The sequence below is a fragment of the Gavialis gangeticus genome, unplaced genomic scaffold (genome assembly GCF_001723915.1).
Source record: "Gavialis gangeticus isolate Ggan-Ray unplaced genomic scaffold, GavGan_comp1, whole genome shotgun sequence".
Classification (NCBI taxonomy): domain Eukaryota; kingdom Metazoa; phylum Chordata; order Crocodylia; family Gavialidae; genus Gavialis; species Gavialis gangeticus.
Window position 1 is genome coordinate 11676677 of NW_017729007.1, and position 14940 is coordinate 11691616.

The 14940-nt window shown below is 43.4% G+C and overlaps 1 protein-coding gene across 2 annotated transcripts in view; it reads right to left on the reverse strand.

Moving 5' to 3' along the window:
* TRABD (TraB domain containing) overlaps positions 1-14940 on the reverse strand; it is a 60751-nt gene that overhangs the window by 10017 nt on the left and 35794 nt on the right. For both annotated transcript variants that reach the window (XM_019509302.1, XM_019509303.1), the window contains 4 exons: positions 11184-11294; positions 8007-8146; positions 5043-5215; positions 1480-1591 (listed from right to left, as the gene is read on the reverse strand). In XM_019509302.1, the coding sequence (XP_019364847.1) occupies positions 1480-1591; positions 5043-5215; positions 8007-8146; positions 11184-11294 (536 nt within the window). The remainder of the gene's footprint in view (positions 1-1479; positions 1592-5042; positions 5216-8006; positions 8147-11183; positions 11295-14940) is intronic.

Consider the following 14940-nt stretch of genomic DNA (forward strand, 5'->3'; position numbering starts at 1 on the left):
GCAGGCCCCCCCCCCCAACCTGCTCCAAAGCACGCCTGCATGTGCTGGTGCGGAGCTGATGCAGGAGCCCGGCACAGCTGTTTGGAGCCTCCTGGCTGCAGCTGGCCCCAGCTCTGGGGAGCTGCTGCCAGTCAGGATCCCGGGCTGCTCCCAGCAGGCAGCTGGGATGCTGCAAGCCCTGCTGGGAGCAGCCTGGGCTCTGTCGCTAACAGCAGCTACCCAGAGCTTGGGCTGGCTGCAGCCAGAAGGCTCCAAACAGCTGTGCCGCGGCATGCCAAGCAAAATGGCCTCGCGTGCCACACTCAGTATGTGTGCCAGGGGTTGCCGACCCCTGATTTAGGCACTTAAGTTACAAAAAAGAAAACAAAATAATCTGACTACAGTGGCCACAAAATCCCTTTGATACTTGCAATCAGTCAGTACCTATGTTTTGGACAGCAAAGTTCTCCTAAATGCAGGCTTCTCAGAATACCGCAAGAACCCGTTTCAACAGCTAAGCACCTACCTCCTGCCTGAACTACAATCCAGAATCTCGCTGGGGTGCTTCCTAAATTCTTCCTAACTCACCAGTGGGAACCAATACCCAGCACACTACAGACTCATGCTCCCTCTGTGAAAAACCTTTGCAGGAGCTATATGTAGGGGTCTACTGAACTTGAGGAGGTGGCCAGCCAATTTCCCAGGCAGATCATGGTGCCCCCTCCCCCATCTGATTGGCCAAGGGGCCCCAATGCCCCCCCTACTCCCCTCAACACTGATTGGAGAGGTCTGGCTGTCGTGCAGCCCTGCCCCTCGCTGCTCATTGGAGGAGAGGGGCAGGACCACAGGACAGGCAGCCCTCTCAGCCAATCACCAGCAAGGGCCGGGGGCGCAGCCATCTTGCCTACTCCTCTTCCCCGACAGGCTGCGCCACCAGGCTGCCGCAGCAGCTGTGAGGACTGCCAACTCCTACCAGGGAGCCAGTGTTTTATTTTTAGTAAGTTTTCCCTCCCCACACGGATTTTGTGGAAATTGCCTGATTTTTCATGTTTGAGTAGGTCTCTAGCTGTATCCTAGGAATCCTGCATCCTACGTGGTCCAACACAGAAAGTTTCTATTACACAGAAAGTTCATCACACCAATTAGGCACCTCCCTGTTACTCTGGATTCCAAGTGCCTTGGTGACACTTAAGGACAGTTCTGATTCAAGAGCAAAAATGTGAAAGAGGAACAAGAGTTCAGACCTACCCATTATATTTCCTATTGGCTTAGCTCCAAGCAGTTCCCTGCTCAACATCCAAGCTCTCCAAATCACCCTTTGGAGGCATCTGACTTTCCCCATTTACAATGCAGGGAGCCTAGACCATGTTGCTAAACCCATTTTTTGAATCAACCTCCTGGTGCCTAACTTTTAGGCACTGTGATGCCCAAAATGGAAGCAAATAAGGGACCAATCTGGCTTTTGCCTTCAATTAATGTTTAATAAATTAATAATATTACCTCATTATTTCATGGATGTTTAAGTCAATGTTCCAGTTCTTCTCAATTCCAGGCACGTGACCCATCCCGACCACACCAACTACAACCGATGGGATACATTTTCTGGGTTCGGCTAAGAAAGAAAGTGGGGGAAAAATAATATATCAATCTGCTTTGCAGTGAAAAAAGCAGTGGTAATCTGCAAGCAATTAAAAAAAACAAATCACCAATTTTTCAGATTAAACAGTTTCAAAGAGGCGCACAGGTTGCCTATAGGTATAGGTCACCCCTAAGCTATTTACATTGTCTAAATGGGCCCCAGTTCAGGTAGGCCTGAACAGCAGCTAGTGGGAAGGGCTTGGCCTTGACTGGGAAAAAGTGGTATGATATAATGACTTGTCTGGCTATTCCAGCTATGCAGAATGCAGCCCTCAAGGATTTAGGCTGTCACAAGCACATACGATTTGCTGCACTGTCTGCCTTGCCTTCCTTTTGGCTACCAGTAGAATTCTAAATTGCTGATGATGATCTTTGAAGTCTTCAGTGCTCTAAAACTTGGGCCCTGCCTTCACTACATCATACTCTAGCAGTCATGATCGAATAGAAAATACTTGGCATGGGAAACCAAATTTGAAAATGTCACATGTATCTCTCAACTACCCACCTCTGAGGTCTGCTCCCTTGGAATCAGGGCCTGAGTTTAGTAACCACATAAGTATGAAGCCAAATGCATTTGGGTCCTAATCCAGCTACGTGAATCGCTGCAAATATATGGAGTTCCACTGATTTCAGCATGGACCCCTCAGAGCAGAAAGTTCAGTGTGCACGCATCTCTGCATTAACTAGACTTGCTCTGTTTTTAAGCACCTGATGGGCTTCTTTACTTTTGTTCTGAGAATCCCAGTTCCAGTCTCTGTTCTGGCCCGGTAACTGCTGGCACCAAGAGCTTTCATGTTCACAGCTGCACTGTTGCTTACATATAAGCAAAAAAGGAGGCTTGACCCATCTTCAAAATTTGCACCTGCTACTTAGTCTCCTCAGAGCCACAGGAACAAGATTTGAGATGCTATTAGAGAATCTGGCATTCAAAATATGGCATAAACTATTTAAACCACCAAAGCTTGTATGCTGCAGCAATCCTTTAGAAACATAACTGGCACCACTGCAATTCTGATTCTTTCCCCCAGTTACATTGGGAGAAATCAAAGCTCTTTCCATAGAAAAGAAAATAAGACTTCAAGCTTGATACACACTAGTGATCTTGACATGACAAACTGATTGCCAAATGAGAGATCTCTAACAGTATCATGCTGAATTAGGACATAACTAAATGAATCAGGTAAGAGGCAGCTCAGCTTCTGGTTGCTCGTGGTACACAAAGGAAGAATCTGCGTGTCTTGAGATTTTCAGCTACAAATCAATAAATGAAAAATCTGAGGTACAATTTTCTCCAAAACTGTTCCTTTGAATTTCAATTTGCTTCCAAACAGCTTTTATCTTTGCCCAACTCCTTCATCAGTTTCTGTTTTTCCTTTTCCCTTCTGTTTGTATCCCGCAAACCACATTCTTTTCAGTGAATGAATATAATCCACTCTCTCTCTTTTTTTTGCCACCTCTCCAAACCTGACTCAACCACCTATGAGGCAAATGCTGTCCTGCTGTTCTTGTACAGGATATTTCCAGGATAACAAACTGGATGCAATCGTGAGCAGTTCCATTCTGTTCCTTCCAAGTTACTTGCAAAATCCTAAACTCTTTTCTCCACTACTGTGCTCTGCTTTTTGTTAGAGAATTTTAAAAGAAATTTGTAAAATATTCCATTAAGAGCACTATGCTAAGAGCATAGTGGGCTGTTTCACACACTACATGACAACTACTGCTTCTGTCATGACCTGGCCAAGCCTTTGTGTACTCTGAGACAGAGGGCCTAAAATAACCAAAGGCCCCCGCCTTCAAGAAGGGAAGACCTAGTCTAGAAAAAAAATGACTCTCTGGAACTGTGAAGCAATAAAAACAGGAACAAGGAAAGCAGGGGTCAAAGGTTTAAAAAAGGGCACAAGATGACAAGCCAAGATCTTTTTTGACTATTTGAACTCCCCCACGAAGGAGTCCAAGAGGTCAGTGGCTGCTGCTGCAGCAATGCAAAGTCTTTGGGGGAGAGAAGTAGGCTCCAGAGCTGCAGAAAAGATGCCCTTTGAGGTTCCTCCTCCTGGATTGGTGCCAGGAGGAGGCTGATGAGGAAGTCTGCTGTCTTTATGGAGAAGGCCTGCATAGAGGAGACAAGGTGGGGGAAAATGGAGCCAGAACTTCACAATGAGATTCTGGGAGAGTCAAAAAAGGGGCTGTACCTTGGCACATGAGGTAGACATTCACCAGGTTTTCCCAACTGTTGGTACTGGAGGTCTCCATGAACTGAATCAGTTATGTATCCATACGCACAGCTTTACATAAAAGCCACCAACTAATAATCCCACTGCACTGGGAAACTGGATCAAATAAAAGTTGGCCACTGCTCATCACCCAGTCATGCCTGACAGCCAAATTGAAAGAGCTCCCAAAGTTTTACTCTACTGCTGCTCTAGCTAGCAGCACTGGGGAAACACCATGCGAGGGAGAAACAGCAGCATAAGCACACTCTTCCCTCTATGAAATTTATTTCTGACAGTGTATGCAATACTATGCTGAAATTATTACATGTAATATCTTCCTGAGCTATCAGGCATGAGATAATCATAGCAAGTTATGGATTAGGTTATGCACTCTGAGCGACTGCAGATCACAAATGATCAATTGCTTTCACTGTCCAGAGAAACACAGGCAGACAAGGTTCTTTGGGTAAATCTGATATGTATTATTAGACTGACTCAAATAGTTGGAAAAATATTTCTTAGCAAGCTTTCAGGCACAAACACCGTTGTCTGCCTATGTCCTTAGATCAACATGGCTACAACCTACACCCCAGAGAAACACAAGTAGTCAGCATGCCCATACTTCCTCAAATTTATATAAAAGGACTTGAATCCCATCCTGTGCTGTAACATTCAATGCCTACAGTTTTCAAATGTTTTCAGGCCAATTAGTATTTTCCAGTTTAAAAAAAAAAAAAACATCAGAAAAAGAAGGAGTTAATTATTCAAAGAACATTCATCCGTCTAAGGCAGACGGGGCAAAGTCTGGTCTGTGGGCTGGATTGGGCCCATGGTGGACTCCATTTCCCAGCAGCCCCTGTTCACTTGCTGCAGCCAGTTTCCATGGAGACCTCAGCAGAGACAATATAGGGTCAGGGTTTCCATGGAGACCAGCCCCCGCAGGGCTTGCTGCAGCAAGGCGGGCAGGGGCTGCTGGGAAATGGAGTCTGACAGCAGGCCAGAGCCACCATTTTGCCCACCCCTGCTGTAAGGAGATAATGTTGCTGCTTCTTATGGAATGCTAACAATATTCTCTCTTCTTTTTATGCACTGTAATACATGAAGTTATCTTATAAATTACATGTGGACCCTGCCTACACTGCATAGCAAATCTGGAAAGTTTTGATGCTAAGAGGAAGTACAATCTCAGAGCCCTACATAAAGAATATGTCCTACCTTCTGAAGCACGAGGTAGTTCTATTTGCTTAGCTGCTTGTTTCAACATGTAGGTCAAATAAATATCTCGTTCAGACACGATTGTTCGATGAAGATCAGGAAATTCTCCAATCATTTCAGCCATCATCTGCTCCAATAAATCCTTCTGTTTACATTTCTCCACATCATCTTTACTGAAAGAAAAATATTCTCAGTGATTGTATTTTGCTCTTGGAAGTCCAATATTGACATGTAAAAACAAAAATTCTAAAGCATCATACTAAATCCATACAACTCATGTCTATAAAAGAAACCCTAAGCTCATATTCTAAGCAATAACCCTGAACTTAGTGAAACGGACAGAACAGGGGGTCATTTATCTCACAGCATTTTGGCAGAAGTTATTCATTTCCACATGATGTGTAAACTAGCAGTATGACTGAGAAAATGTAGCAAAACCCTGCTCTCCCTGTGAAGTCAAGAACTTTTACTGATTGGCCCTCAAAAGAGCAGTGTCAAGCATTCCTCAATCAGCGGGATGAGTCATCATTTTGTGAAGTATGTATGCTAAGGGAGAGGAATAAAAAAGGCACTTCCTAAGAGACCACATGAACATAGACAAAGATAATTTGCGATCGAAGTCCCAAGTGGTCAATCCCCTGAACAGGAGTACAAGCAATGAGTTGGAGGTAAGGAGTAAGAAGCTGCAGGGCACTCAAAACATTTGCCATATATTACCATAATGTCTCTGTGTATGTTTAGCCTTACATTTGTTTCCATGGTTGTGGTGTAGATCAGAGGTTCCCAACCACCAAACCACGGCTTGGGTTGGCTGCAGGGTTGTGGCATGAGCCCCCTGTGCAGATCCCCTATCTGTCTGGGTGAGCAGCTTCTGGGTCAGTGGCAGCTCCATGCACCCCGTCCTGCTCCTGTGCTGGTCCGCAGAAAAGAAAGGTTGGGAACCACTGGTGTAGATACATTTACCAGGAACCAGTGAGTGGGTGCTTTGGTATCCCAGGTATTAAGAACTGATGTTAAAATGTGCTTTATTTGCTTAGTTTCTGAACTGCTGGGTCATAAATGCACAGGGTTTGGGGCATTGCAAATGGAGACAAGGAGAAGCAGAAGCAGAAATGTTATGTGGATTTTCTATGTAGCGCCTCAGAAACAAAGTCAATGTCAATTAATTTAAACTAAATATAGACAAAATTACTGCACATAACCAGCAAGATGTAATTCTACCAAAACTGAATAACCATGTGATTTTAATTGTAACCGTCTTTCCTTACTTCCTCTAGTCCTATCACTGTTTCTTGTCATATTCATATTTAGATTTTAGACTCACCTATGTAAAGACCTAAATGCAAATGTGCCTTATCTTAATATTTCAACTGAATAATCAACGTCTTCTTGGGGCTAGTAGGAAGGAACTGCATGGACAAGTAATATGGTTTCTTAAAATAAGTAGCCACATCCATGCCACAGACTGTTAGTGAAGAACATTAGTTAATCCTAAATTCTGTGTATAAATTGTTAGTTAAAGGATCAAGAGAGTCACATACTAGTTACACAACTCAGTTGGAAAATAGGTGCATACAAGCTAGCATGGAAGATGGATGATTTAGTTGCTTCCAATAAAACTTGGGTCTTTACCTGACTCTGAACAATGAAAATAGGAAGCTTTATATTACTGTACCCCCTACTGGAAAGTTAACAAAGGTCTTTGTAACAGGGGGCCTGCTTGGGGCTGCCTTCCCTGCGGCCTGCCCACCTGTTCCTGAGCTAACCACCTGTGTTCTTGCCCACCATGCCTTGATGTTAATTAGTTAATAGATGTTAATCAAGCGCTGAATTTATGTCCCTTTTCTCTCTCTGAGGGTCCACTCTCTGGGCCCTCCAAAACAAGGGGTAACGCACCCGGTTGTGGGGGCTAGAGGTTAAGGCGCCCCGACCCGCCTTTCACTGGGGTAGTAACTGGCCTGGTATTTCCTGGGGGCTCCCACGCCACTGAGACCCCCACCAGGCCACCCACTCCCGGCAGGGTGCAGTTTTAGGTCATGCCCAGGACCAGGAGCCTCCTTTCCATCCCCTACAGCTCCTCCCCTACCTCCAGATGATACCAGCAGCCCTCCAACCAGGAGACGTTGTTGCCTGGCCTCTTACAGCAGAACTGCTCTGTTTATATGGGCAGCACCAGATCCAAAATAGCTGCCCTAATCAGGCACCTGGCGGCTGCCAGCTCCAAGCCCTTAACGTGGCAGGCACAACCAGAGCCCTGTCACAGTCCTGTACACATACAATATTAACTAATCAGACAATCAGCTGTGTTTAAAGTTTATGGGCTATGTTCTGCTCTGTGCCAAGATCTAATCAACACAGACAGCTGCTTATTTTGTCTCAGCACTCAAGCTGCTCTAGTCCAGAAGTGAATTATGACAGCAAGCTGCATTCCCTTAAAGACCACAACAAACTGTGAATAGCACAGTGAAGCTCTGCTTTCTCCCTATCACAATCCCTCCATCCACCAAAGTGAGGAGGAGGTTGGCATAGAAACTGCCTCCCTCAAATATGTGGCTGATACCTAAATTCTGGATATATTTTGGTATTCTTGGTGACACAAAGGGATTGGAACAAGGCCAGAAAAGTTGGCAATAAATGTGTTAACTTTTTCAAATGAACATCTGTAGGACAACAAGTACACTTTATGGTGAAAATCCTTTCATTCAAGGTACCCTCAAAGTTTGTGGAACAGCCTGAGTGAGGTAAGCAGCATTATGCTGACAACAGCAGGTCACGTTCAATCAATGGCACCACACTTACATCACTGCACCTGGTACACGAGTAAGGGGTTATGGAAATGCTTCCGTTTTGTGGATTTCAGGCCTGATCACTGAAGGCAGCTGCTAAAGACTTCAGCTTCCACTAAAGTCAAGTTGACAGTGCTGATCTACCCATCACGAATAACGGTAACAGACTTATTCATACCTGATAGGGTCAGATAAGAAGCAGAGGCCCCAAGCAAGCTTCACTTTTTGCCAGAAAGAAAGTGCAGCAATGGCTCTCTTAAATGTAACAGGGATGGGTCTATCCCCCAGATGGAACTTGCAGAAGGGGACTCTGCTAGCCTGAAAGGGAAGGCACATATTACTTGTAGTCAACACTACCAATTAGCATTACATGTTGCAGCAATAGCAGATCATTAGGATAAAGTTAATATTTATGTCAACATTATGCAAATAAGTTAGTATTTATAGTAACCCATGTACTCTAGGGAATATTAAGAAAACAAGAATAAGTGCCATCATACTTGAATAATTTTATATTTTGTAGTAAATAATATTTTTGCTTTCAATATAATATCTCAGAAAGGAGTCAATGAAATACAATGGATATTACAGGAAAAGCACAGAACTGTTTACGTCAAATGTGAAATGACCCTCTTCTTAACCTTATTAAGTGAGTCACAAACCATCTAGCTAGATAGAAAGAATGCCTTTTTTGCATTTATCATTTGTAAATGGCTGGGACTGAGGTGCATATTCATATCTGGAGAAAATCGAAAGTAAAAAACAAATTTTAAGCAAGATCTATCCACGTCATGAACCTAGCCCATATCTTGAGATGAGCCACAGGCCCCCAGCAGGCATTAAAATAATGGAACAACTAGTATATGAGGAATTTTATGGCCCATTCCAAATATCGCGCACTCCCCTCTCTTCCTCCAACTGTAGACTCTCAGAAAAAGAGACAAAGTAGCAGCATTTTAAAATTTACATCAAGAATACAGGTGCTTTGGGTTATATCTGGACAATGTCATTCTGAACAATGCTGGTCAGCTGCTACACAGCCTTCTTGTTGCTTTTTTCCCCCCCATTCCAAGAAAATGGATATTTGTAATTCATGTCATACTCATCTTCAAGCACATTTCTTAAAGCATACCATAGGCACAAACATGTTCCGTGTAACCAAGTACTTCATTATGGATTATTACTGAAACAAAGTCCTACACTAAACTGTTCCGAGGAAGTCAAAATTATGAGTACAGAAAGCTTCATGTCAAATTCCAAATGATGCTGAGCAGAGAGGCTCATCCTCAGCTTCCAAATGCATTCAATTCATTACCCAGTCTGACCTCTCCATCTTGAGCTCCAAGATAGGCTTCTTCCATGACTTACAGCAAAGAACTAAAAAACAGTTTACTTTGCATTGCTAAGTAGCTATAGAACCTAGGAATATGTCCAACTTGTTCATGTTACCATCATACGTAACACAGAAGTTTGTTGTGCTCCTCCCATTATGACTTCCACATAGATAACTGCAAGGGTTTGATTTCTTTTTGTGTTAGAAACAGGACATCTTGACTCCTCAGTTCTGGCTGGGGGATCCTCTGGACCCTGAACTAAGGTTTCTCCAAACTTCCGGTCACAAACTTTTCTGACTCCAATTGCAGTTCCTAGTAAGTTCTGTTCATTTAGAGAGGGGTTGTCAAGCCTGGTGATTCATGGGCTATGTCTGGCCCACATAGCTATTCCATTTAGCCTGCCAAGCCACTGAAGTTAGGAGTGTGGCCTGCTGTACAATTCAGAGCACCTGAGCGAGCCCTGCTATACATGGCCGGAGTGGCAGAGAGCTTGCAGCTGCTTTCTCTGCCCCTGCCATTTGGCTTTGGTGCAGCTGGTCTGCACCTACTAGGCCTGCCACTGGCCCTATGGATCTGGCCCAGGGTGAACGCTGTGGTCTAGATCTGTCCCAGAGCCTGAAGTGAATTTGATACCCCTGATTTATAGCATCATTCATCCCTACTCGAAAAGCTCACCGATTGTTTTGTATATGCTTTTCATCATGGAGCTGGTGCTTTCTACTACTAACAAGAAAGGACAAAATAAATGGTGAAAAAGAGAACATACTGGTGGCTGCCAGGCACACAAGGCCAGCAGAATCCAGTTCTTATTTTACAGGAGCCAGTTTGAGCGTGAAGGTCTCCAACCTCACGTTACTATCAACTCATTCCCCATGTCCTTCAGATGTCTGCGTAACAAACTGTACTTGCTCCTCTCCCATAACTATGACTAGGCTTGGCAGGATTCAGTTTTTATTGGTACATGTTGATAAATACTGATTTTACCTCACACCCACAGACCAGTGAAAAAATATTTCAAATATAATAATCATAATTTATAGAAAGAGGGCGTAAGAAAAATGATGGCTGATTGAGTATGTGCTGACAGGGAAAACAGTCCTACAGAACCTGGCTGACTGCAGTGTGCACTGCAACTCCCAGAAACCCCTGGAGACTAGGAAGAAAGGAAGAGGAAGTGACAGAGAGGACAAGGGAGCTACAGGTGAGTGGAGATGACTCAGGGCAGCTCTACCACTCAGCTGGTGGCAGTCCTACAATAGTCACATTTTACAGTTTTATGGATATTTACTTTTTATATTTTGACGTGATTTTATAAAGCTTTTAACATTATACTATCATTAATAAGTTGTCTGTCCTCTACACTCCTAATTTCACAGTCCTGAAAATTGAAATCGATAAAAATTGAAATTAAAGCTTTAAAAAAACCCCAACACATTGATATTATCTGTCAAAATTATTAAAAAATAAAAAATAAAAATTGAATTCTGGCACACCTACACATGCTCACCTTCTTTCCATCACAAACACAGTACTTGTTAGTTCTACTGAACTACTCCTCTATTAAACAGGGCAACTCTTAACATCTACATTATCCCACAGTTATTACATATAATATCTATATTGATATCACATATAATGGGATCTGGATTAGCAATATTTTGCATGACATTTTAATGTAAATATGATATATTGGGAGACAAGAGCCAAACAACAACATTTCCATAATAATAATAAAAATAATAATACTAGGAGAGATTGCAGGGGTAGGAGGAAGAAGAGAATTCAAGGCCCTTATGAAGCCATCCTCCATCAGTCAGGAGCAGGGAAGGGCACAAAAAACAAATGTTTCTCTTACTTTACACTTCGCCTTTCACTTACAAGAAGATGATTCTTTCCTCACAACAAGTAAGACAGGTATTTGAAAAAGAATATTCTAGCCAAATAAGCAGCTTTATTTCATCTGACTGGCATACAAGCAGCTGATCGCTTTTACTTTAGATGGAAGCACTTCCAGCCCTTACCTCTTTGAAAGCCTCCCGAAATTCTCCTCCTGGGGCCATTCCCAGCTGTTCCGTGATGTGAGCAGAGACTTTCAGAAGAAGCATTTGCATCAATCCAGACATAAATCCATTCTAGCGGAAAAGACAGAAAACTATTAAAAAGAGAGAACCATCAACCTGTGCATTTTACAGAGATACTGTGCTGTTAATAGCCAGAGAGAACCATCAATTATTCTGATAAAGAAGAAACACCGATGCTGCCCTTTGGAGCTGATTTACTGATGAATATAGTTTCTATTATTTCAGCTCCCATCATTTATATGTGAGCTCATCACTGAAATGTTCTTTAGTTGCACACTGAATTGTTGCCTTACAAGAAAAATACATTAAAAAATAACAATCCTGGTTTCACCCTATGTTTATTCCACCTGCCCAAAGTGACAGAGGAAAAAAACCTGTAGGGTCTGAATAAATTAATACCAAGAGTAGCTCATGCTATGCATGGAATGGATTGTACTCCTCCAAACACAGCAACACAAAACATGAGATTTTCACACTGTCTCTAAATTTGCCATTTTAGGGACTCCAAAGGGGATAAACCTAGAAGACTCAGCATGAAACACTTCGAGCCATGGAAGAGTAGTCCTGGGCGCTCGCTGACAATTGTGTCAGGTGGTTTCTCTCTTTCATACAAGACCATAAGGAAAATCGTACACAGCCCTAGGCACGATTCACCCATCTGGATGTAGCTGTGCCCAAGGGGGGAACCATGCCGTGGGGACAGGTCTGGCAACTGTACTAGTTCCCATTAAAGTTTTCTTCTCTTAAACACCAGCAGGGATTCAAACTCTCACAGGCAAATACTTCCTAGGAGAGGCACTAGGATCAGAGGTTTCCAACCACTGGGCCATGGCCCAATACTGGGCCGCGAAGGGTTGGCTGCTGGGTCGTGGCATGAGCCCCCTGCTCAGACCCCCCATCCGTCTGCCCGGACAAGCGGCTTCCGCCGCCAGCAGGCATGTACGAGGTTAAAGCTGGGGGGCTGGGCAGCCCCGGAAGGGAGCAGCTGGCTCCGTGCGCCCGTCCTGCTCCCACGCTGGTCTACAGGAAAGAAAAAGGTTGGAAACCACTGCACTAAATCACACTGCCCGGCTCTCACTTCCCCTCCATCCAGCCTCAGTTATTCCATAGCTGCAGCCAGCTTGTTTCAAGAACACCTCTCCCCCTGGCTGAATCAATGCCAAAGACCTGCAGTTTTACTGGCAAGCCAATCTGCCACTCTCTGCTTGGACCCTAAAAACCAAAGGGCACTTTTATTCCATTCCCCTTCTCTCAAAGGGAAGTCATGTCCTGGAATCCCTGTCAAAAAAATCTCTCCCCACCCTTCCCTTAAGAAATAGAGGGGGAAAAAATTAGTACTCTCTCCTCAGTCTGGATCTGGCTGCCATGATATTTTGGTTTGGCTACCAATAAATGGGAGAGTTCAATGACAAACATTACCTGTTCTTAATGGTAAGCAAGCCATGTGTAAGGGGGATAATCTCAAAGGCACAGAACACCCATTCGTCATTCCAATGGAAGCATGGTCCTGACAGTCACCTCTCCTACACTTTACTGAGCAACGGGCTATTCTACTCCTCCAGAGTGACAGTGCGAAACTTCGCCAGTGTGGCCTGGAGGATTTTCAAGCACTTTTGTCTAGTTTTAGTACTCAAAAGCTCAATTTGGCTGTTTGTATTGGAAACTTAAAGCAACACAATCTCAACTTCCAAGCACTACTCTGATTTGGAAGCCACCTTCCCCTCTAAACAAGAAATAATCCCCTCATTTCCTCTTCCATCCCATGTCTGAGACAATTCAAAGCCAAGTGTTGGCCCCCCGGATCAAGGAGTCAACCACAGAAAGGTGGGACACGTACTGAGGTCAGGATTGGACACCTAACAGAAATGAGTGACATGCACAAGGAATAGGATGCCATTAGTCCAGCCTGGTGCCTGGGACAGAGAGGAAGCAGAGCTCCCACGGAAGATGAGGAAAGAAAGTCGGCGAAAATGAGAATTCTCTGAATGTATGGCCAGAAACCCAGAGAACACAGGACAAATATTTCCACAAACTCAGGAAAGGTCCTCACAAAAATAGAATTGTTCTTGAAACTAAAGCAACTGCCAAGATCACGTGCTACTGTTACCTCCCTTAGGACTGATCTGCACTTGTATTCTGGTTTTACAGTGATGGGTAAAAACTGTATCCTGCTGTGTAGCAAACACATATGACTCTTGCCATTCATATTCTGAACCTACCCCAAACCCAGTACCTGCCCTTTTTACTTGGCAGCAAGATAATAATAGCTGACAGACTGCAGCAAGTAGCAGGGAAGAGAAACAGCAGTCCAGACAGATTTTAGGTCTAAAAAAATATATGTGGGAACAATTATGGGAGCAAAATACTACTGAGGTTACTGGGATACAGCCTAAGAACAGAAACTAATGTTTGACTGTAGTGTTTACCAACAAGACTAGAAGCCAATACAGGCAGTCCTCAACTTACAATGTTTCCAGTTACAATGTTTCGCACTTACAATTTTTATAAATTGACACCCTGTTTCAACTCTATGACGTCAGTTTCGACTTACAACGCTTGATCCAATGCGACGCTGCACTAGCAAACAAGTCTGCTGCATCACTCACCTCCCTGGAGAACATCTGTCCAAACTTCTTTGGACGTTTTCTTTAAGAAAACAGACAAGACTCCAAAAAAACCTGCAGCTAGGACTCCTGAGAAGACTCCAGCCAAGAACCCTTCAAAAAGTCCAGCAGTCACCTCAAAAAGTCCTTCCAAATCAATATGATTGCCATTTACAATATAAATACATTAATGTAGCTATATTACTCAATTGATTGAGTACAAAATTCTGGGGTATTTGTGGTGAAAATAGGGTATCGGGCCTTGGCTCAGGAACCAATCCCCCATTTATAACATTGTTTCTTATGAGAAAATTGGTTCTGAGTTACATTTCGACTTAAGTTTTCAGGAACCAATTGTGTCGTAAGTCTGAGGACAGCCTGTACCATGTGTCTAGAGCCAGGAAGAGGTTAGATGCCATGAAAGGTCTCTTATTACACTCAGTGTTCTGCATAAGATAACAGGTTAGGGACTTTCAAATGACCGATTATTGACCCCACTGCCACAGTCCATGATCTTCACAGTACCAAGAGCTGGAGTTACTGCCCCAATTCTAGGGCTACCAAACAGCAACTCGGTTCCCTGAAAGCTTACAGTCAGCCGTTTCCAAACTGCTCTCTACTTTCCTTTACTCATAGTATCTATGCTGGAGAAAGATGAATAAGTTGGTTACACAAGAATTGTTATGCCAACCCAGCATCACAGACACACAACAATTCGAGAATTTAAGACTGCTCTGCACTTCCAGAGCAGGGCAGATCAACTTTAAAAGGGCCAAAGTGGTGAACCCTGGTACTTTGTTTGTTTTTTCTTAATATTAAAAAATCCAAACTTATATTTTAATATTTATTTTGCACAATGTATCTATGGCATTATACATTGTAGGAGTCTTGGTTATGCTACACCGTAAATTATGCTAAGTTATAGTTAAACTAAGACACCGCAAAGGACTGGCAATAACAGGCTTCAATGACTGCTGGATGACTTGATACAAGGCTCAGTAAGCAAAAATGCCAATTCAAAATAAGAAACAGTAGCTGAAGAAGATGAGAAGTAAAAAGTTTGAATTTGCTATAGTAGAGATAACAAGAGGCAA